The 24,002-nt window shown below is 37.3% G+C and overlaps 1 protein-coding gene across 3 annotated transcripts in view; it reads left to right on the top strand.

Moving 5' to 3' along the window:
- Positions 1 to 14,399: 14,399 nt before the first annotated feature.
- The window catches only part of Gycalpha99B (guanylate cyclase 1 soluble subunit alpha 2), a 30,509-nt gene continuing 20,906 nt past the window's right edge, over positions 14,400 to 24,002 (top strand). The window contains exons 1-2 of one of the 3 annotated variants that reach the window (XM_066736104.1): positions 14,400 to 14,684; positions 19,530 to 19,798. In XM_066736104.1, the coding sequence (XP_066592201.1) occupies positions 19,559 to 19,798 (240 nt within the window). In that variant the 5' untranslated portion in view covers positions 14,400 to 14,684; positions 19,530 to 19,558. Of the gene's footprint in view, positions 14,786 to 19,529; positions 19,799 to 24,002 lie in introns of all 3 variants that reach the window. The other 2 variants (XM_066736105.1, XM_066736103.1) reach the window with 2 other exon arrangements.

Raw genomic sequence — 24,002 nt, 5'->3', positions numbered from 1 at the left:
GAGCAAAATGTAAATTGAGCATTCGTGCAAATTGTGAACCTTGCATCTGTGCAGATGTCAAATCAGCAATATAATCGACTGTAATACAAATTAGAGAATTTCCTTTCCTTGCTTTAAATTGAACGAGATCGAGTTCTTCTCTTTCGCAAGCATCGACGATGGGGATAATCCCCTTGGTAGGGTGTACGATCAATCCATTCAATTTCTAGACGAGATTCTTTAGGTGCTAACAAGCAAGATTGAATTTTATGTTAATGGTACCATATACGTTAATTAATTAGTCTTAGACACTGGGCTTATCACTCGAGTACAGTTATGTGCGTCCATGGACAATGCGGGCAAGTTACATGAGGATTTAAGATGTGAGTGGTAGAATTTTGTCGTCAGTCTTATATATATATATATATATATATATATGTAGGGTTAAGCTTAGTTTAAATTGTAATTAGGAGTGCTACGACCCAAATTCATTTCGTTCAGACGTGAAAGGAGACGCAGAGCTTCGTGAAAAGCGGCCCGCGCTATTGAAGCTTTGTGGACAGAGGGGATCCTTCCTCATTTAAGCTCGCCGAAGTGGCTTCAAACAAGAATAGCGAAATCTAGGTTAGATTTGCAAATAGAACCCATTTTTCCTCTTCCGATTTGCCGCTGGATGGCCAGGAACCTTATAGAAACAAACAATGCAGAAATTTTTCAGTGTAGCTTATAATACACCTACACCCCCCCCCCCTCACCCGAGGGATTGAAAATATAAATAAATATATGTATATAAATAAAAAAATCCTGGGATTTACAAATACGTAATTCTAGCGTATGGAAAAGCGTTGCTATAAAAAAAATGGAAAAAAATAACAATAACAAAGCAAAGAAGAAGCGGAAGCATAACGATGAAATTTTTATGAAATTCCCGTTGAAATTTTGCCGCAACACAATCAGCTGCGCTTGTGACCAAAATTGAGTTTGTAAAGCAGCGTTCCGTAGAGCACTATAGCGGAAAATCGAAGATGAGACTGAACATTTTTCGGTGGGTAATATAATTGTAATCAATAAAGACGAACATTATACTGTATACTGTATAGTAGTCGAGGCTCCAGCGCTCTGTGGGAGCTGCAAGAGCTCAGGGAAATTTTATCACTTTATATCAGAGGCAAGGAAAGATGGTTAGTATATAGATGTACTATATATATGAGTGGTTTTACGAAACCCAGCGTATTAGGGCTAATAAGTAGCGTGTGGTAGTAAATGAACTCATCGACTGGTGGTTTTGGCTGCTTAACGGTTTTTCGCTTTCCTCATGGCTTCTTATTGGTGGCTTTCATGCGCGTTTCACTGTTTTACATGTTGAAGCGTGGGTGGCTTGATTAGAGATAATCAGGCTTGATTAAAGTTGATACTTTGGCTTTAACGTTGGTAGGAAAAAGGTTGGCCGATTAGGTGCCTTCAGGCTGAATTTCAAGCGGTTTCAATTATACTGAAACAGGTGATAATCGCTTTTCTCGACGCGCAGCTCCTCTGGGAAAACCGCCATCATCCTGGAGAAAAAACAAATTTTTACTTTAAATCTCTGAGGAAATTATTTAAAAAAATTATTTTGAATTAGAAATTAGCCTCAGTATTAAACTACCTCTGTTTTCTTCCTATTATGATCATCATTCCTAATGAAATTTGAATTATTGCTTTTATTACGAGACAGAATGCAAAGACTGAAAATAGTGACGTATATAACCTGTAAAATCAACAAGATTAGTAAAAGCGAACTCCTCTTAATTGGAATTACTATAGGTTCGTGGCAAATAGAAAGAGTAAGAAATTAATTAAGGAACTTTAGATGTTGATGCTAACTTATACAAAGAGACCATCGTGTTCTGTTAAAACGAATAAAAACAATACATAGAGGATCTCCACGCTGTTTGTTCGCTATTTCTACGAGGATATTACATTCTCCTTGAAACTCACCACCTCTAAATAAAAAAGCTTTTACATCGGTTTGTTTTAAGTAGTCCTAGATTCTTCTCTACCAGCCATCTAATGTATTTATTTTTATCGGATTTTCTATGTATACATCGTCTACACAAACTCAACCAATTATTTTCTTTATTCTTATGTTACAGAGAATCAACTTGTTTATTTATAATCTTGATAGCACTAATTTTAATAATTTTCAAAACAAAAATAGACATTTCTTTTTTTGGATGAAATAGTATACTTATCAGCAGTTTTTGGTATCTGAAACATGTCCTATACGAGGAAATCCAATTTTTTTGGGTTCCTATATACGATTCTCCGAAGAAACACAATCAAGCCGAATCTTTACCTTTGAACTCCTATAGGTCCTGATACAAATATGAGAATCAATTGAATGATTATATTCGGTCCGTGAAAAGAATTCATTGTCAATGCTGAAAACGTTGAGCAAAGTCTTTAAACGAGATCCAAAAATCGATCCTGCCAACTTTCAATTCACTCAGGAAATTCACATGTAAAACTTCGTGAAGACCTCATCGACATTAAAACACTATGGAAAATATTAAGGCTATTGTTATGCTCCATGCAAAAATGTATAAATCTTTGATTATTAAACATATAATTCCAAGCCCTTTCCTGGAGGTTCCTGAACGAAACAGAGGCTTATTCATGCATTTTATTGCTCAGCGCGTTGTTAAACACACTCATAAAACATCCCGTAGTATTTTATACGCTACTTATGAGCGCTTGCGATGATACTGTTATGTTTTCAAGTTCATATTTAAAATAATTTATAGCGCAAAAGTTTTCCATGGAAGAAATCGGGCTAAAATGTGATTTATAATCAAAGTTCAAGTAGTCCGATTAATCTTGATACTCTACTAGGAAAATACTTTTGCATAATATTCCGTGATACGAAAATTACGCGAACTATGATCGTTGCGAAAAAACTATTTAAAAAATTTCGCAATTTGATCAATTAATACAATATGACTAATTGATTTCCGAGCAAACAAACAGCTATAATTTATTGAACGAACCAAATTCATTTTGCGAATACACCTGATTAAATCCATTGCTATTGTACAAGCGAATTTAACGATTATATTAATGGATTTAATTAAATGAGCGAAATTCTCACAATACGTAGACGAGACTGACTAGATTTAATACTATTATAGATTAAAGGGATAATAAATATAAGGTGGAAGAGATTGCGCGAATGAAAGATACGGGGGAGGTATTGATTTTGCATCGCGAAAGATGCGAAGTATAAGATGGGATTCCAGGAAGTGTTTCCGCTAATTTTTCTGGGATGCAGGCCAGGGTCGAGTGTCTTCAGCTACCATAAGAGAAGATTAATGTCGACCAGCCCTAAGCCGGTCAGCTCCCTTTCCCGTACCGCACTCATCTCAACACACGAAAGGAAATTGAAGTTTGCTGTAAGTCGATCGATTGACGACAGTACCTTTCCAGTTCTAATATACCGATTGCCCCAGCACGAATTCTCTCCCAGCCAGTGGTTTCACCCCAGATTACTCCGGCGTTTGTTCAACTTAACAAATAGACCAAATAATGCACGGTGCTAGATTCCATATTCAGATTAAATTTGATGAAAGCTCCAATATCCGCACATTCGACAAATGCGCGAGTCCCATGTTTTCCAGATCCCCCTCTAATTTATTGCATGTATGTCTGGATTATTGCGATTTTTCTTTTCACGAACAAACAAGCTCGACTGAATACGACCAGGTTTAATTAGCAAAGTTACCTGCTGCTTTTAGCGAGAAACAATAGTCTAATTTTCTGGAACTCCTGTAACCTCAAATGTTTCAAGACGTCATCTGTATTTCTCCAGTCTATATAGTCTTATTTGTCATTGTCGATATTTGACGCTTAATGATATTTTTAATTAAATTCTCGATGCTATCCAGTATTGCGAATTCTGTCGACACAGTCAGGAATGTGTCGAGCGCTCAAAAATTCTACCTTCGCTTCGAACCAATCTGGAAGACCCAGAAGCTATATATATATAGTATATACACCGAAGAATCTTCAACAGATTGGCAATAATTTGAAATTTTATTACAAGTATATATACACTCTACAAGGTACATAGGTATAACTTGTTTAAATTAAAAGAAAGTGGTTTATATCAAGAAATAAAAATAGATGATTTGTACAGTGAATAGTTAAATGATTTTTTACGCAAGTAATAAATAATAAGGTATAGGATATAAGTAGAAAAGGTGTTCACATATCAATACACATAGTAAATGATGCGTCAAGAAATGCCGAGAAGGGAATTTCAGCTATTGATGGGTGAAATATTTTAGCCGTGCGGCCAACGCGATTCCGTGGCTCTTTCAGATCGCCGAGACGACAAAATAGCATTTGCTGCAGAATACAGGCGCCACCAGAAGGTATTGCTGGTGAATGATAGACCAATATAAGAAATATTGTGAAAACTTATATTTGCTTTTCGTGGAAGAGAAATGTTGTAAGAATGTCCTTTCCCTGATTATATATTTATTATATTATCCTAATTCCATTCGTAGGAAGCGTGTGAAAATGATATGGCAAAGGAGTTTGATGACCCTTCTGTTATTTATATTTAATTTGACTAGTAGTGAAAATTTATGTTCTTGCATACATATACATACATGCAAAGATAACATCAGCTTATTCGGTTATCGAATGGACTCTCTCTCTCTCTCTCTCTCTCTCTCTCTCTCTCTCTCTCTCTCTCTCTCTCTCTCCCCCCCCCCTTTCTCTCTGTAGCTATATAATAAATTGAACTTTCATATCTCGCAAAACAATATCGCTCAGTGAATAAATAGCGTCACGTTTTGCATTCGCGTCATTTCTCGCATCGCTCCGGCGGAATATCGATCTGAATTGACACGTGGATGGAATAGCAATATTCTACGGTCTAATTAAAGTTAATACAAGGATCAGCGCAAACAAGCACAGATTTTCAGATGTCATGGGTATAGAGCGAGGACAAACATTGAGCATCGTATGCATTCAGGTATAGACTTCGTTAAGTAAAAATATGGTTATGAAAAAATAGTATGTGGCTGCATACAGCATAAATAACAGGTGTTGATTGACAACACGTGTGTGGTTTTCAGATGTTTATAGTTAGCTGACATATAGAATATGAGGAAATACCTAGCTCATGCGATAAATCATGCTTTTACAATGAGGCCCTTGGATAAAAATTCCAACAGTTAACTAACTATTAATTATTGACAAGTCACAGGACACTATAATTAGAAGTTCTTAGAACCTTTTACGTTTCTGTGTTAAGTCTAAAAGAAAGAATTTTCCAGCTGCGAAGCACCTATTAATTACGCGAACCTGGAAATAGTAAGGTAGTCGCAATTTGCACGTTTAATGTTTCATTAATTGTTTCACTAATTATTCCATAACTAATTTAGACGCTGTTAATTCCACGCTGAGTATAAGCAATCGAACAATGCGGAGTATAGCGATCACAATAACGCATAATTTGAATATTACAAGGGCCAATTGTAGCATTACGGAATAATTAGAGCTGTACGTGTGAATTTCAATTCTAACTTCATGTGGCAATTACAGATCTGGACTGCATGTTGACGAAGACATGAACGTTCTCATCGATATACCTGTACTATACTTATATACTGGAATATAGCTGTACGCGCGCGCGTACTGTATATATGTATATATACACACAGCGAGTTTCCTATAATGAATAAATTATTTCGTCAGATAATTCAGAGTAAGATCGATGATTTAATGTTACAATGAACAGGCTTCGCGTTTATATACACGGAATTGAATTAATTTCTGGCGTTCTCTCTCGTAGAATGTATAAATTTCACAAAGCCAATATTTAAGTGAATCAATTATTTTCTCAATTACGTTGTGCACTTTTACAGCTTCTTCGGATAAATTCTGCAATTCCCTTCGATGTTAAACGTTTCATCAACGGTTTTATGGTAAGAATAATGCTTTTAATTTCAAAACAGCTGTTGGACATTAACCTTTTGACCACCAGAGCTTTTCATTACTTCTGACCTAAAAAATTTCTGACATTTTGATACTATTTTTTAGTTTTGACCTGAATAAAATTTAAATCATTGGTATTGTCCTGTATGAGAAGCTTTGGTGAGCTGGAGGTTAAAAGGCGATTAAAATTATAGTTACAAATTTTCGCAAAATCCTGGTTGTGGGCGACAGACGCGCGAGACAAATTTCATTAGAGTTCATGCCCACTTAAGCAAAATAATGATTATTCATGCTACGTAGCTTACGTATCCATTACAATGTGGCTCTTCACATACAGCTTTGAAATCCAAATCGACCCTATATCGTAACTAAACATTGTATGAAACCTGATTCATCAGGACTACGATGTCCGCTTTATATTCCAGTTGAAATATATTTTATATAGTATGTGTATATTGTACTTCATTATTATATATAATCAAAATTCATGACTATTCGAATTGAAAAAATCCAGTTGGAATTATAAAACTCTAATTTCTACGTTATACGAATGATATGTATATTTTATTACGAAAACATAATTGATTAGCAATTTATAATAATTTAGCAGAGCCACAGTCTCTGCTAAAATCATACCAGACTTATACCATGATAAAGGAGCCATTACGTACAAACTTGAATCCAAATTGAAGTTCCGCGTTTCAGAATATTTAGGAATGGAGTAGTGAAAAGTTATAATAGTTTCCACGGACTTGCATTATCTTCCTGGTATAACTCGAAATACAAAACTGATCTTTTCGAGTTGTGCATAAAATTTATTTGTACAGATGATATTCAATATATATCTATAATAAATTCTGGAACTGCTTTTAAAGTAAGTGGTGTATATAGGACAATAAATATGTCAGACTTCAAATTACTTTGCACACTATAAATTTACAGTGATTTTTCGTCTACCATGCGTTATAAAAATTGCACTCCTCAGGTTTGACGAAGACTCGAAATATACGTCGCTTGATGTTGCGTTTATAAAGGAAAAAGAATCGGTAAAATAATGATAGTCGAATGGTAACAATAAATGGCGCTTAATTGACAGCGCAATTTATCGTTTATTTAGATGTAGCTTTCTGGGGATTATTCGGATTTATTGAAGAGGTTTTCGTGAGTTTATGTGCATTCAGAGTCGTTCGCTCCACTATTTTAGTCAGATATCCAGTTCACTTGTCAGCCTTCATTTTTCCCCGAGTTGAGTTTACATGCGCGCTCTCAAAATCGCGCAAAATCTCAACCCTTGAAAGCAACAAAAATGAGGACAACAAAACTAAACTCCATTGTGTACACCGACTTAATTGCCAGCATAGCTACTAATTATTTGCAGCTTCCATCAAAATCGGATGTGCGTTAATTATAGCTACTCCCTTGTGGCTGTCCCGTAAAATACTAATAGTTCCATTAACAAAACGACCGAAATTTATTCATACGTAATACATAAGTTCTTGCGCTACATCGAAAGGAATTACTGTTTTTCAACAATGCAAAAGCTAGCTTCCCGTGGGAGTGTATTATTCAATTGAAGTTTTAAACGAGCTTCACTGGAGTTTTCGTTATCTCCAATTCGGTGGTAACGAATTTAATAACGAGGAGAAAGAAGCTGATGGCCCTTCGTTATTTTGTTCCGCTTTCCGGAGTAAAATAAGAGAATCCACAGATATTGGAAAACGAAGAAATACTGTCTTAAAATATTACAGATGCGCTTTATATATATATATATTTTATATTCATATTTCGGAAAAAATGTTTGAAGATATTCGAAATTTTAGCTCAAAGACCACGGGAATAACGTCCGAAACACACCTTCCACATTAAATATTATTTATTTATAAGTTTTTATTTTAAATTTGATAATCCTTTTTTTCTTATGGTTCGCTGTCTAATTAGTCTAGCTAAAATGAATAACAAAAAACCTAAGAGTTTTTGAATATGACCTCGTGTAATCTTCAGACGCTATTTCACATATAGAAATATACATAGAATATTTTAAAATCGCATGTATGCAGCGGAATGATATCGCAATTCCCTTTTTCATAATTTATATATGAACACACGTAGCCCCTTCCGCTTGCTTTTATCCGTCGATCAGATCGTTGAAAATTTCAACGAGGAAATTGTACGAGAAAAGATCGCACAGTCGAGTGGGATGTTATACACACCAGTTTTATTTTCAAGCAGACGTGTACGTTTCACGATATAAAAGCTGCTACCTTGTTTTTCCAACATCTTAAAATGATTGTAATCGATTTTCGTCCATGGTTGATTTAATTGCAGCGAGAAATCGCATTTGCTAGAGCTGCTCAACATGTTGAGAATACACTTGGCAAGAGTGGAGGAGAATTCGCATATTCCTGCTACATCTAGCAGCTGGAAATTCACGTGATGCGCACGTAAAGTAGATGGTGGAGCGGATAAGTCTGCCGTGGCGCGAAATGAGTGGCTTTTTTGCTGGATAAAATAGACTGAGTTGTGTCGCTGGCACATGCTGGGTTTATCCACTTGACCTGGTAGTATTAATTAATAAATTTATCCAATAATTTTATTTGTATAGAGGGCTCCTTCGAATAAAAACCAGCCCAAGTTTCCCTCCTCTTCCGAAAAACGATCAGTGCTATACGAAAAAGATCTGGACGGTCTATTAGGGTCTCATAACGCTCAAAATAAAAAAGATATACGATTGCACAATGTATAAAATTAAATTTACTGCGCGGGCTTAATTGAATTTTCGGAGGCAGGGTTTAAGAGAGATGTTGGCTAAGCCGAGATTGAGAGCGTTAATGTTATTGATCGGAACTTGGAAACTGTCGCTGACTAGAAGATGAGGCATAAAAGTGGTCGGCGAACTTCATTATCGCGGCTGCAACTCTTCTCCCCTTCTTTACCCACCACCACCCCTTTCTTACTCTGTGTTCCCAGGAACCCTAATTACGGAGAGCACCTTCGCGGAAAAAAGGAAAAATTACGGCTGGCTAATTAAGCGCGATCGATCGGCCCTCAACTTTCGTACGTGTCATGACTTCAAACCCTTTCCAATCTTTTTTTATACGACTCTGGAAAGCCAGCAAATCGTCCTTTTCATGAATCGGGAGACCGAAAGTTATCTCGCGTATATCTGTGATCTATAGGATAAATGATATAATTATGACAAAAAGATAAAGATCGAGAGGAATTGGATCCGACGAGGATATATAGCGAGTTGGTTTGCTCTCATTCTTATCACACCCTGATGATCGGTAACAGCCCTTTATAAAGATTCTCACACATTGTAGTCTGAATAAAGGGAACAGCTGTATAAGAATGAAGAAGCATCCAATTCATTGGATTAATAACTATATTATTTTTTCATCCGCTTTATTTTGCTCTCTTGTCAAGATTCCATATCCTGAATAGATTCACTTGTTTCCTACCTTGCAACTTTTCCATGCTTTTATACCTATGTACCATCTTTCTGCTCTTCATCCTTTTTACTCTACTCATAATTTATTATTAATCCATTATACTTCAGCGTATTCGTGGCTTTGAAGAGACAAGCAAATATTTAAAGCTTGATATATATATAGGGTATTTCCTTTGAAGTCTAACTTTTATAGACATTCAATGATTTAAGAGGAGGACAGTTGTCCAAAAAATATGCGTACTTTTTGCCAGTGCAGAGGTCGTGCCAAATTTATCCGTAGCCAAACTGCTCGGCGACCTACAGAATCCGCAAGGCTCTGGAAAAATTTCCTTTATTCAGTCAAAGCGGTATATTTAAGTCTTTGATCTTTCTCAGCGTAACACATGAATAATTTATCTATTTCGGTAGGTTTTTGACTTTGCTCGATATATTTGTGAAAGCTTGCAATTGGTCCAGAATATATGTGCATTTATATATATATATATATATATATATATATGCATAATGGATTGTTTCGTTTTATCGATCAACGGGCAAGCTTGATTATTTTTAAATTGCTTCAGAGTCATTTATTATATTGTCGACAAGGTCATTTTTCTTGCTTGCAGCCCCTGACTGGCGGAAGCCATCGGGTTATCTGTAGCTATAGCTAACAGAAAGGGGTCACGTGCTTTTCGATTTCTTATCATCCGGTCAACCTTCCCCTCATCTCGACTATAGGGTCAAGTAAAAAGATATTCGCCAGTATACAGTATATCTTCCTAAATCTATTTGCACGACTATAACGAAAGCATAAAGTTCTAAATTTTTTTTCGTCAATTCTTTGGCCCTTTTGCATATTACTTGCAAATGGTGAAGAATTAGGCCGAGAGAAAGGTGTGTGAAGCATTTCTCCATGCAACCTGTAAGCATCCGGGGTAAATGCGAAGAGCTAGCTGACAAACGAGCTGCGAAGAGGAAACGCTCCGCTTTGTGGAATTTAACTTTTCATGCAATACCGGAGCCTGGTCTTTTCAGGAAATATTCGAAAATTTAAAAGGGCTTAGCAAACATAAATGAGCACATTGGAAAATAAATCGAATGTTAAATAATGCAATGCGAGACGAAGACTTCGTTCATTCAGCTTTCTTGTTAAATTGAAGGAATCTCGTTGTTGCATACAAAATCATAGGAAAACCGAAATAAACAATATGGAAAAAGACACCTATTATTAAGCTACATTGAAGCTTGATGTAAGGTAAAGATGCTGGCAGTTTCTGGAGCATGAATGCTATCTTATCTAATAATATATCATATTTGTATCGGCTATTCTGCCCTGGCTTCGATGATGCCTCGACTTTCTATAGTCAGAAGGATGCTGCATGCTTTCTGGAACGGCTTTACCACACTACTGCCTAGAAAGGAAGCAAACAAGAAAGAAGATAAGCGTTTCAGCCCTGAAGTGCAACTGTGAAAATATTGATCGGTCGAGGAGCAAAAATTCGAGAGAGCAGATATCTATTCTATTTGGAGCTTATTAATCAGACCTGCAAGTGAAATTACAAACTATAACTATTATCGATATTTCAGAAGCACGACGAAACATGAATGGTACTAGTTTTAGGAACCGGAAATCTAAACCACTTAATTGATTTTGAGAAAACTTGTAAGGGGATTATGAAAGCTAATTGGATATGTACATACGTTATTTACTTTGCAAAGTGAGTTCAATGGTTTCTGTAACTAATTAGTCTTGTCTATCTCTATAGAGAAGATAGCAGATGGCTGAGGCAACTAATTAATTCCATCGACGGTCCATTTTTATTTCGAAGGTCATATTTCATTTCTCCACTTCAGTCAAAACCGTCAAAGATAAGATATAAAATGGTAAAAAGGGCTCATCTTACATTAAGCTGTACAGTTACGCTTTTCCTTGCTCTGGAATATTTTTGTGGACTTTTCTCGTTAAATATTGTTGGTAATAGAAATTGTTAATTGACATTATTTTCTTTTTAAAAAAATTTAATTTATTTCCTAATTATATATAAATACATAAATAAAAATAAAAATGGAATTATTCGAGGTAACTATGTGCAGTGGGTAAGTGGTACGCACCACCTATATCTCTAAAAGTGAATAAAAGGATATCAAATTATTTATGGCCGAACAATGCTACTGTTACCACGGTATATGCAGTTTATATGTATGTTATTCCATCTCGCACAGCGTAATACTTGAGGTTTTCAGAAAAAAAGTTTTACGAATTTATCTTCAGATTTTGCCATTGGGAAAACAATCCTAAAATCAGCTTTCAGCTTTCCCATCTAAAAAAGATATAAGCGATGACTTATACACTTTCTCTTTTAACACAATAGATTAAATACCAATAAATTTTGCAAGACTAATGTTCGTTAGTGTTGGTTTGGCTAATCGTTCATTCTAATAGTCACTGTAGGGGGAATGAATTGTATATGTGTATTTTACCCTGGCAAAATACTCTCTTTCTGCATACGTGTCAAATAAAACAATGAGATAGTTCTGCTACCTGTCACGTGATAAGTGTAACTATTCGTATTTTATTCATGCATATAGTGAGAGAGAATCGTAATTATCGACCAATTAGTAGGTATATAGGAAATAGCTGCTTTAAAAGCATTAATAAAATATAGTGAAGGAATAATGTTAAAATGTTGTACGTTTTAAAAATATCATACAAATATTCTAAAAGAGATCTTTTTATGTTATTATACAGTCAGATTTCAAGTTTTAATAAAAACTGTATTGAAATAATATGTGTTTTTGCAATTTATCTCATAACCATTGTTTTTACCAGAACTTAGAAATGAAAACGGTGCACACTTGGGCCGAGAATGACACTGTACTCCAAACTTCATCAGAAAATAATGTGAAAATAGGATGGAAATTTTTCTCTGGGTATTTCATACGAGTTTTGAATAAATATAATTTATTACTGGCTGGTGTTGGTAAGGTGAATAATTATGATTAAAAATTCTGTGGGAGTACGTCGATCTTTTATGCGCACCGGATCAATGATGGCAATTTTTGAAATAGGGTCAAAAGGTTATAAGGAAAGCAGACGATAGCAGAAATCAAGTATCTGCATTTGAAATTTACGAAATCAAGAAAAAGTTGATCGGAAACTCAATTAATTGTAATTGATCGGATTTCATATCCACACACCCCCAACTATTTTCTCTTTCCTTTTCTTTTAAAGAATCACATTTGCCTTTATGACGTTATTTCATGCTCCGCGGAGAGCTTTCGTTTCCCGAGGGAGAAAAACCGTTCTGCTGATAATTACAAAAGTTCTAATAAGAGCGTGTATGAATAATAACTAGCGGGAGAATTCACTCCTGCGGGTGTTAAAGAAATTTCAAATGCATAAATTCGTCTGTGCGCTTTTTACATGCACCAATGATTTACAGGGTTCGTAGGAACTGGCACTACGTGGAGCTGAAGGTATATGACTTTAAAAATAGGAATGCAAAAAGAAAATATTAAAACCCACATACACGAGATGATTTTTAGGTTATTCGTGGAGATCCCTGGAGGGATTTTTAGACTCTATTTGTGTTTCAGGGATGATTCTCAGAATCCGAGGAGGAAAGCTTAGATACATGAGAGGCTGAAACGTGGACAAGTGGAAAGCGAGTGAGATAAGCCTTTTTCCAACCTTGAGCTGACAGCTTACAGATAATCGATAGACAGCTAAATAGTCCTGCTTTTAGAAACTACTAAAATCTTACGATTATTGTATTTTCGTGATAATTCTAGCCGTTCAAAAGTTCTCAAAAATCACAGCTGAATTAAACAGCACCGAAGGAGCCAAACTCTCCTCAGTATCATTAATAAATGATGGGCGTTCAATTGGTTAAGATTTAGAATGTCGAAAGATCAATGAATATTCACGGAGCTTAATTCTTCGAGCGTCTCTTCAGTTTGGAAAATTGCGGTAATTACGAAGTATCTAATATGGCTACTTCGGTGAGATGATATATTTTTACTCTTCGGCTTTTTGCCCGGTACAATATATCTACCGCGACCATTTATTTGTATTCCTGAAAACGGTACATTACACACTATACCTATATCTCTTATTGTTTATTTCCGTTATTGATCCTAGGCTCTACCACGCGGTGTTACCATCGCTTTTTCTTTATATTTGGCAATTCTTACAAATTTTTAATAAACGATTATATTCGGAAGTCGAATCTGCGTTTTAAGGACAAATAGATAAACTATCTAAAAACGGTACACAGGTCAATATAACAAGAATACTACCTGTGCTAAGATAAGAACAAAATTCACACAAAGATCGAAATGAAAAAATATTCCAGAAGAATATCTAGTGGCTGACACTCCAAATCCACAAATAGAAAAAAACTTTGCATTACCAGGTACCCCGGAGTGTTAATCCCAAACAAGTCGACGATAACCAACATTTGTCTCGGTAACTCCTATACATATACACGTAGAAAATGATGAAAAGTGATTACGCTTTGGAAAATTACTTAGAGCTGTAGGAAGTTGCAAGGTATAGCTATAAGCCGAGGAACGAGGCGACGTCCTTTATCGGAACCACGACGTGGGTTGTGAAGGGGTGGTGAGAGGGGTGTAGAGAGCGAGGTGATACGAGGAGGGAATCAGCATGATTTTCTGGAGATTCCGCGGAGAGCTGTAAGAGGTAAGCAGGGTAAGAGAGAGTAGGTATAGTATAGGAAACTCGCGAGGTCTAATAGTGGAAGGAGGAGGAGGAGAAGGGGGGGGGCGGAGGGATCATGTAGGAGGGGGGACGGTGCACGGGGAGGAAAATGGTGGAAGGAGGCAGAGAGGGTAGGAAGAGGAGCATGCGCGGTCGTTCGGCGGCACCCTCCGTATTTCCCCGACTGCCACCCTCGCCGTGCTTCGGTTTCACCCTCCTCTCCACCTCTGCACCCTCTCCGCGGCCCTCGGGAGCGAGTATCCCGAAGCTGGTAGCTACGGCTCGGTCAATTCGTTGGCAGTATGGCGCTACGCGCTTCGCCGCGGCATCGTTCGTCGCGTAGCATGCCAGGCCGAAAACTTGCCGTAATAACTAGCTAGGTGTGAAGAAAGCTGGCGGACGGAAGCAGGATTCGTTGGTAACGCGAGTGACGCCCGAAAAGCGGACGAAGGATCGAACCGCGGACGCGGGGAGACACGTATATATATATATACATATATATATATATATATATACACTTACCACGCAACGAAACCCACTTCCACAACTATCTGCGCGCGATGTGTCTCTAACGTACGTGCCGAAGCTTTTATTATGACATTCCCTTTGAGCTTAATCATGGATGCTTTCCACTGAAGAAGGCTTCGAGCCACTTCCACTATTGGTATCAGCAGGTTATACTCGCTTATTATAATGCTACTTCAACGTGGATCTTAATCTTTTTTTTCTCTACATTTGGTTCTCTTGCATTATGCATTACTCTGACGTATTATGTATACCTGTTTTATAATATTTCGTAGTTTTTTTTTTCATGAGAAAATTAACGAGTTTATAGTTAGCTGTAGTGCGATTCAATATTAATAGCCTGACATTTTAATGTTGCGTTCCTTTTCGAAGAACTCTTGGTATTGCTTAAAAATAGAATGAGAACGTAAAAATAGTAGAAAAATATTGTTTTATTATGCGCACGGTGATGTGTGCAGGATATGATTCTCAGTAGTTCTGCGAAGAAGCTCCAAAGTACGTAGGTACCGACGGAATTGTTAAGACATTCTTTTAAACTATACAGAATAATCCTCTCTCTCTCTCTCTTTCTCTCTCTCTCTCTCTCTCTCTCTCTCTCCCTTTCTTTCTATCTCTTTCTTCATCTCTCTGTGTCTCTTGCTTGACTTTAATAAAGACTAAAATGAGAAAGCTTTCACGTCAAGAGTAATAAAATTGTCTCTGTAAATATTACATTCTTCTGTCTATAAATATTGTATGAGGCGATTTTTTATTATACTCCACTCCCTCGTGTTACTTGTTTTTCTGGAAATTTGTAAGATTAAGTGGGCGGGAAAAGATAGAATAAGAAGAGTTTTTTCGCTATATCTAAATATTTATAATTGTTTCTATCTGATAGACGCGAGCAGAGGGAGTCTTGAAGTGTCTGTAAGGAAAACTTGCATAAAACTCGAGAGAGTTTAAGGATGCAGCGAGCGGCAAAAAAATGTTAATTCAAAAGAAGCATTAGAATTTTTCATAAAAATCTTGCCAAGTGTTTTTAAAGCCTCGTGGCGTATAATTCGTGATGAAAAAACCGTGCTCACTGAGAGCTTGACACAGAAAGGGAGAATCGCAGCAAAGTTTTCTGGATAAGTTGGAAATTCCTATTATCTCTTTTCAACGCTGGAAAACAGCAGCTATAAAAGCTGTAACGAAATCGATTAATTTTGACACAGTTCCCCAAGTTTCTTCTTACTTTCTTGCAGTTCGCCCCCTGTATCTTCTTGCACTGTAAAAACAATTGCCTTGCACCATTCGGTTAATTGAATATTACTGTATGCATTGCACGAAACTAATTTATTGGGACAAGATTACCGAGAAAAAACTACTCGGTTTTCATGAAATCTTTTCATTTGACAAATTGGCTGATAGCTCTTTGAACAATAATTAAAAGCAACCCTCGGGGATGATATTTTAGTCAATCGTATTTTTTTTCAGAAGTTTTTAAGTTTTCCAATGAATATCAGCAAGTGGAAAACAAATAAGTTTTTAAAATTGCCAGTGGAAAGGGTAAATGTTTGCGTAGACAACTGTTGCTCTGTATATTTCAATTGGATTGTTTAGCAAATAGAGATTTTGATAAAGCACTCAGGATATTTTTATTGGGCGAAGACTGATAAGAGATGCGAATAATGCAAAGCCTTGAAAATAATGAAAACGTTGCAGCGTTATTGCTACAGTATAAAGTACTGGCTTCACGCACTATCCCCAACAATGGTTTAGAAAAAGAAAACTGGCATTTGGCACAGGCTGCGACCCCCGTCCCTCAGAAACGCCCAAAAAACCCCACACTACCGTAAACGAGGTTTTTACCTCTATTTAGTTTCCGGTTTCACCTGAACCACGCGAAAAACGAGCCCGAAAATTCTCTTAACGCGAAATAGCAACCTCCGCTTTATCAACGACCGCATTGGCTTCTTGCACGCATCAATTTTCATCATTCACATTTTTTGCTTTTCCACAAGACGACGAGTTCTCTTTTTGTCCCAATATACTTTCAAAGTATTTTCTGCGGACGTGAACAGTACATGGGAGTTAACGATCTTGGAAATAAGAACATATTCGACTTGCTTTTTGCGTGGCGTGCCAAGCCTTTGCTTCGGTCACGCGATAGCCTTTGAGAAGAAAGAGCGCGCCGGGCATTCCGCCTTCTTCTATCTAAGAAATAAAACGCCCTATTCTCGAGAGGTACCTACTTTTGAATATCAACCCTCGGCCATTTCAGTGCTTTTGAGTATGCGCGAAAAATCCCGTTTTCCAAACTCGACGAGTCACGAAAACCTCTCCTGTATATAGGGGAGACACGCATACACACACACACACATTCAGCAAAATCAGAGTTTACAATGATTTTTCACTTTTTCATTTATGTATTTAATTCGAAAATAGTATTTTACATTTTATTCATTAGTTGAATCAAAAGGTTTTTTGTAATTAACAGTGATTTGATATTCCATTTTAATCTAACGTTTACAAGCTATAAGCTTTGATTCTTAGAGTCAAGGGTCTCGGTTCTACCTCGGTCTCCTCTACCGTCCCGATCGATGCATTAATCAACTCAAGAGTAACGTCTTATTAAAAACTTTAGGCTTAAATGGAAATTAATTGGAAATAAATTTAGATCCTCTCTTTCAGATTTCTTTTCGAGCAAATTTATTTCGCGATAATCTGTATGCAGAATTGGAATAAATACTGGTATATACCTTATATCAGTGGTTTTATCATAATATGTTTAATTATCCAGCTTATCACGAACGTGGCATAAAGAGATTGTAGAGAAGATAGAAATGTGGGGAAAAAATACTATCTGTTTTTTCAGCATTCGAAATTTACCTAAAGTAGGAGGATTTAGCACTACGAGAAATTTAAACGCTATTTTAAATCGAATAAAAGTCTTGGATTCGCTATCTCGTTTTTTGTGAATGTTCGATTGTTTGTAGTTAATATTCATTATGTGTACTTATGCAATAGTTATTACGAGAGTGCCATTATACAGTTGAAATATTCATTATATTACAGCCGGTTGAATAATTAATTATCTTTGAAGCATCGGTAAGAAAGCTTTGGCTGTGCGAAGGAAGATTACACATTTTTGCACATTTTTTTCATCTCGCAGAATGGTCTGAGCGTTTTACCTCAAGTGAGAAGCTATATGAGTTTACAAGCTTTTTTGCACTTTCGTTTCAAGATATACTTAAAATAGCGAAGGTCTCTTGTGCTATATTTCTTCATAATGTAGAAACTAACAAAAATCACGTTGGAAAAAGGCAGACGAGAGAGTATGTGGGAAGCTCGTTTGCTAGAAGCATGCATGTCCTCGCTCCGCATATACGAATATTAATCATGACCCTCCTAGGCGCAAAACTTCTGAAAAAAAAAACACATTTCTCCTAATCTTATGTGCTACGAAAGATATTTTACTAGTATTTCACCTTATCTAAATTGTTCCTTGCAAGATTTGTAGCCGTATAAAGATGAAAAAATCTTCTAATAAATATGCAAATTCTCAAGTAAATTCCATGGCGTTACGAATAACACGCGTATGTTGAGTCTCGATTTCTTAAAATTCTGTTCGGTACATTAGTATATTTGATGTATGAGGCTTGGCTGCTGGCCAAAGTCGTTGATGTTGAAAGCAAAGTATTCGAACTGTGTGAGTCCTTTACCGTTCACTCGATCGAGAAGTGTAAAGGAATGAAGCGTAAAAGTATATCGCTAAATATCAATATCGGACCATTGAAAACTTTCTCGAGTAATCGTTTCTTTCGATAGTCCTGACTTTATCCTGCTATTATTATTATCTACAGAATAAAACTGTCAACTTTTAAACTCTTGCTGCTCTTCGCACTTTGAAGTTGTGATTTATATGCAGCTATTAGTTTCGCGTATATTATTTGTTTAAAAAATGCTATCTTTTTACATTTTTCGCAATTTCAAAAAACCTTCAAATCCTGCAATTCCATCTCAATTTATTTTGAATCCGAGTGAAAAACTAGAGTTGCAAGATTGGAGGAACCAAAAATAAAAGTTCGGCTCGATGCGTGTCGTTCTAGTAGGGCTAGCGTGAATAAATTGTAACATTTGGAGAGAAGAGTGACTCGGTCTGTTGGAGCCTAGGCTTCATTGAAGAATATATATCTACCGGATCTGGAATCGGTGATAACTTATAGGGAGAATTCGAGTAAGGATCGAAGAACGATTTAACGAACGAGATGCATTTTGCTGTCTCTATCAAAGGATGGAATTGTTTACAAAAATTCAGAAACAATAAACTCTTGCGTCCCTTCTATAGCACATTCAATACCTATATATTATTTTTTTATGAAAATCGATATAATATTCTGCATTTATAATTAATCGGATGAAACGACCTCGTAGTATTTATATCTACCAAAATTCGTTAAAATCTATTAAAAATTAATTTACCCTCCAATATATAAACGAGCATGGAAATAGAGGGCAGGCTGGATATAAGACATCTTTTTGGAATTCTCGGCATATATTAATAATGTATAGCAAAACCGCAAGGAAATTTCGACGCGAGTGTCCGTTTGGCATGTTGGTCCCTGAAAATTAGTATGCGACCAAGTGTTCGCCATCAGCTGTTCGTACTTATATATATAGTTCCTCTAGCGGATGCACCCAAGCAGATTGGCAGATAAGAGCAGCAGCCCCCTTTGAACCCCCGCTAAAAGCCTTTAACCCTAGGTCCGTTAGATATATAAAGCTTTGCAGAATTTCTGCAGACGACAGTTTGAGTCCCTCTCGAAAGTGCAGCTATATATATATATATATATATATATATCACTCCGAAGGAAAGAGAAGCGCAGCAATAAGTGGTGAGAAAATTCAAGTATGAAATTGTGATTACAGGTTGCAGGTTTCGAGATAGAAGCGAGAAAATGGCATGCCCGTTCTCGCGCATGGTGAGGACGGGCTGTGACGAGGAGGAGTGCGAGGAGGGCGATCGTCCCAAAAGCGGCAGTAGAACTCAGAGGGATGATCGGCTGCGGGCAGCTCGCCAACCATCCGTGCAGATCACCTCGTCCCTCTTCGGAGAGGAGAGCGACGACTTCGAGGACACGCAGACACTCAATCTCAAGCATCTCAGAGCGGCCGTTCTCATCCTTACCAACCCTCCAGTATGTTGCATGCTTTTGCTACTCGGTTTACCCTTCGTTCCAACCCCTCCTATACACACTTTCCCCTTCAACGCTCACTCACAGCTCTCACAGCATTAACAATCAATTCTCAGTGACAAATATTTTCTTTCCATTTCCCTCCTTCCTCATTTCTCTACTTATTTCTCTCTCTCTCTCTCTCTCTCTCTCTCTCTCTCTCTGATCATCAGACCCAACCTCACTCTATACGTGCACCTTCTGGTCCACCCACTCTGCATTCGATCACCACTACAGGTCTAACATGCCGGCGTTATCGTCGCTAAACATAAATAGAGATTAGCTTTGCGTCCTTGGAGGAACCCAATCTGTACTCCCGGAAGATCGTTGCCCTTCCCCGATTAATTTCAGGCGCTATCACCTAAATAATAATTGTTCTATTATATCGACTGGATCTCAACGTTGTAACTATATCCAATTGCCGTGTACTGTGGGAGACCGGCGGAGGTGTAAAAAGTGTAGGGTCGATCGAAATCTCTGATGATCATAATCGGTATTTGAACGTACAGCCAAATAATGATGTCGACCATCAAAAATCCATTAAAGGAAAATTCATATATGATGCTGGGGAGAAAGCGCAAGTCATTTCTCGCGGGAGAAAAGTAGGTCGCGGAATTCGCAAGCTTGCTTTTCCAAAAAAAAGCGATACTTGAATCGTGTGAAATAGGTCGCTTATCCGACACACGCAAATGGGCCACCAATCTACCTAGAGCTATACAAGCTCGTAAAAAGTTTCCTGTGGGAGGGAGAGAGGAGAGAAAGATAACTCACTTATCTTTGTACAGCTGATGCGCGCGTTTTTCAAACGCAAATCTCAGGATGAGATTACTGCAAGCGTGACCTGCAAACCGGTTTTCAAAGATTTTTAATACTAACGTATCAGAGGATCTAACGATCGAGCAATAACAAAAATTCAATGCTTAAAAATTATACCTCTACTACATAGGCAATAAAATTGCATTGTTTAAACGATATAAAATCATAGAGGAAGCTTGAAAGAAAATATATATTTATATAATAACTTGACAAAGTTTATAGCAGATATTAAATACTTGAGAGGAGACAAAGACGAAGGGTATAAGATATGGCTGATCAATTAACGAGTCTCTACCAAATAGGTATAATGGACGACCAGCAAGGTGGGTGTAAAGTCCTTTGGCTATGAGGCCCGATGAATTTATCGGACAGGAATTCGTTAGAGCGAAAGATTTTAATTCAGATAGGGGTTAACTGAGAAATTCGGGGTAGCTGAGATGAAATTTAGCGACACTAACGACTCAACAGGTATTGCCTATTACGCTCAGTCTCTCCCTTTGAAATCGACTTTCTAGCCAACTCTCGTTGAATTCTCGCCGACGCGCACTCGGTACAGATAAATGCAGGAGAAAGAGAGATAGAGAGAATAAAACGAAGAGATAGATTTATCGAAAGAAACCACTTTATATATAAATTGCAAAAGCTATGTAGCCGAGGAAGAGATACGAGAAGCTATATACACGTATGTACACACGCATATTCGTATAACATTGGTGTGTCGAACCAGATCTGCTGTCATTATCAACTTAAATGGCACCTTGTCGCACAGCCTAATCTACCATCGAATAGCGTCAAGCCATAAAGGTTACTGCATACCGAAATAGAATCATGAGAGAGCGTTGGAACAGCCTTATCCAAGGGTAGGTATCCCAGGCTGGGAGTTCGATAAGCTACCAGCCCTTATCTCTGAATCCCTCAATAGAACAAATTACCCAACCTCTATCTCTTTATTTTCATCATTTTTCCATTTTATCGCTTAATCGCTAAGATTGCATCATCCATTTTACACATTCCGCGCTATCATTGTTTCGAAGCACTTAATTCCAGCAAGGTATCCCTCGGGCTTTGTAATAAACCATCGGCACGGAAGGTTGAATTTTGGATGAAGCACAACTCCTCTCCGAACGTTGGAGAAATTTCATCCAGGTGCGAGAAGGATACTCGTCGAATAAGCAAGAGGAGCTCGTACCCGAAGGCAGGGCGCAGTTTCTCGAGAACATTCGACAAGGAAGGGGATATTAATGATCCGAAGCTAGCGGAAGGAGTGACCCTCTTGCACGATCGAGTCTCAACCGAGAACCGGAGGAGTCGTGAATCAAACGGCGTTTAATAACGCGACGTATACTTGACGGACCGGCGAATTCCGATCTCTGCACGTACACCGAGATCAATTTCAGACGTCGAAATAAATGAAAATTTGTCTCCTTATTTCTAATCACGATAAATCATCCCCTTCTCCGACCAACCTCGTATATATCCCGCAACGTCTCCTCGAGTATATCGTTAATTCACCCTGTTCATTTTTCTACCAGCTCTGTACCTGCAGCATGCAAAATTTACGAGGGACCATTCGTTCCTACCTGGTGTGTTAAGAAAAACTGGTGCAATCATGAATTTTTCAATCGATGATATTTTGGAGAAATTGAAAATTAGCCGATCGAGCACTACTACAAATACACGCTAGATTTACGCAGCCGGAGTAATCAAGCAACGATTAAACCCTTGCTGGCTGAAATTTGCATTTAGCGAGATTTCAAGCTGATCAGCAACGTAAACAGAAACTGCTTAATCAACCCGAGCTTTTAGCCCTACGAAGTTATAGAAAATCCATAGTTTTGGATGTCTGGACGAAATATCGGGAGGCTGTCGTATGGATGAAAGTGCGAAAGCTGTAAATATTGTGTTAATGGAATAAATGAATGAATGAGAATCGCCCTTCTGAGGAAAATTTGTCAAAACACTAATTAACACTGAAGTGAGCAATTTAAATTTTCTAGACGCATTTTAATTAGTAAAAGATTTTCCCTTTATAATGCAAATAAGAGCTTTCGTGCTTTCAAGTGCTCGTACAAGGTGGCTGGAAACTACAAGTTTGACCATGTATACAACGTTGCGAGGCAATCATGTTCCCCCAACCTCCGTGGGTTTAATTGCTCTCACCCTTTTAGTCTAAGGGCATAGCGAATATCCATTTTAGAGGTTCTCGTAATATTCTATACGCGGGATGTCTCGCTCAAATAATACTAACTCCCCGATAGATAAAAATATTATCGTCCTCTTCATTCATTGCAAAAATATATAACCCAATTATTTCCAAGCTTTCTTGCTTCACTAATTGTGAACATATAATAATGTTTGCTCTGCCTTTTTTATGTCCTTTATGAGCTAAACGGAGCCGTGAAGTAAGGAATCGCAGTTGTATTTTATTGATCCATCCTGACGAAACGATTTATGTCATACACATATGTACCAAAACATATCTTTGGTAGAATGTCGATATTTAGCCCGAGGTACCTACCCGAGGGCAAATAATCTAATATCTGGAAAGGCACTGAAGATTGAGTTATAATAAATTTATCTTTTTGCGACTATATAAATATTTTATAGTGTACGCCCGAAATGTAAAATTAAGAGAAAGCTCTGAATTAAAAGATCCTTGGACAAATTCATCTACTCCTCTCGCTTTTGATCCTGAGATAAAAAGTTTACTCTTCTTCTCGTAGGGATAGTAGGATTTTCAGTTTTCTAAGCTTTTCCTCCTAACTTTTCTTGCAGTATCGATACTTCTTTTTCCATTCTCTGGAAAATTCTTGCATTTTCTTTGTAAACGTGATCGGCACAGCACCTGTACTACACACGCTGTGAAAAACCACTATAGGAGCTTCTGTATTTTTTCGAATTAGCATACATCTATTTTGAATTTCCTGTAAATCGATTCCTACGATATCCGAATATTCATTCTAAATCGGCTAAGCATTCTTGAAGAAATAGGAATTTTGCCATTGGTTCATCCCTTTCCTTTAAGATCACGTATTGATCTGCAGTCTCATACGTGCAATAAAGCTTTTTAAATTCTTTATCTCCCAATATATAGTTTTATAGATTATATCGTAAATGTCACAATTCAATGGACAAGAGATGCTTGGTTCAATTTCTCTGGGCGTTGGTATTATATTCATGGATTATTTTAGTAAATGGGAGGAGGATCTTATTATTGCATTATTTTCTTTCCTCGAGGATCTTCTTTGATGAAAGGTGCGTGCGAGAGAAAAAAAAAAGAAACGTAAGCAGCCTAAGGAGCAAGGATAGCAGGGGTAAGTAGAGAGGAGTGAATAGGGGAGAGTCTGAAGAT

This window comes from Prorops nasuta, unplaced genomic scaffold (genome assembly GCF_024137725.1).
Source record: "Prorops nasuta isolate Cenicafe-Biocafe unplaced genomic scaffold, Cenicafe_Pnas_1.2 PNAS00015, whole genome shotgun sequence".
In the NCBI taxonomy this organism is placed as follows: domain Eukaryota; kingdom Metazoa; phylum Arthropoda; class Insecta; order Hymenoptera; family Bethylidae; genus Prorops; species Prorops nasuta.
This window is presented reverse-complemented; position numbering and strand designations above follow the sequence as displayed.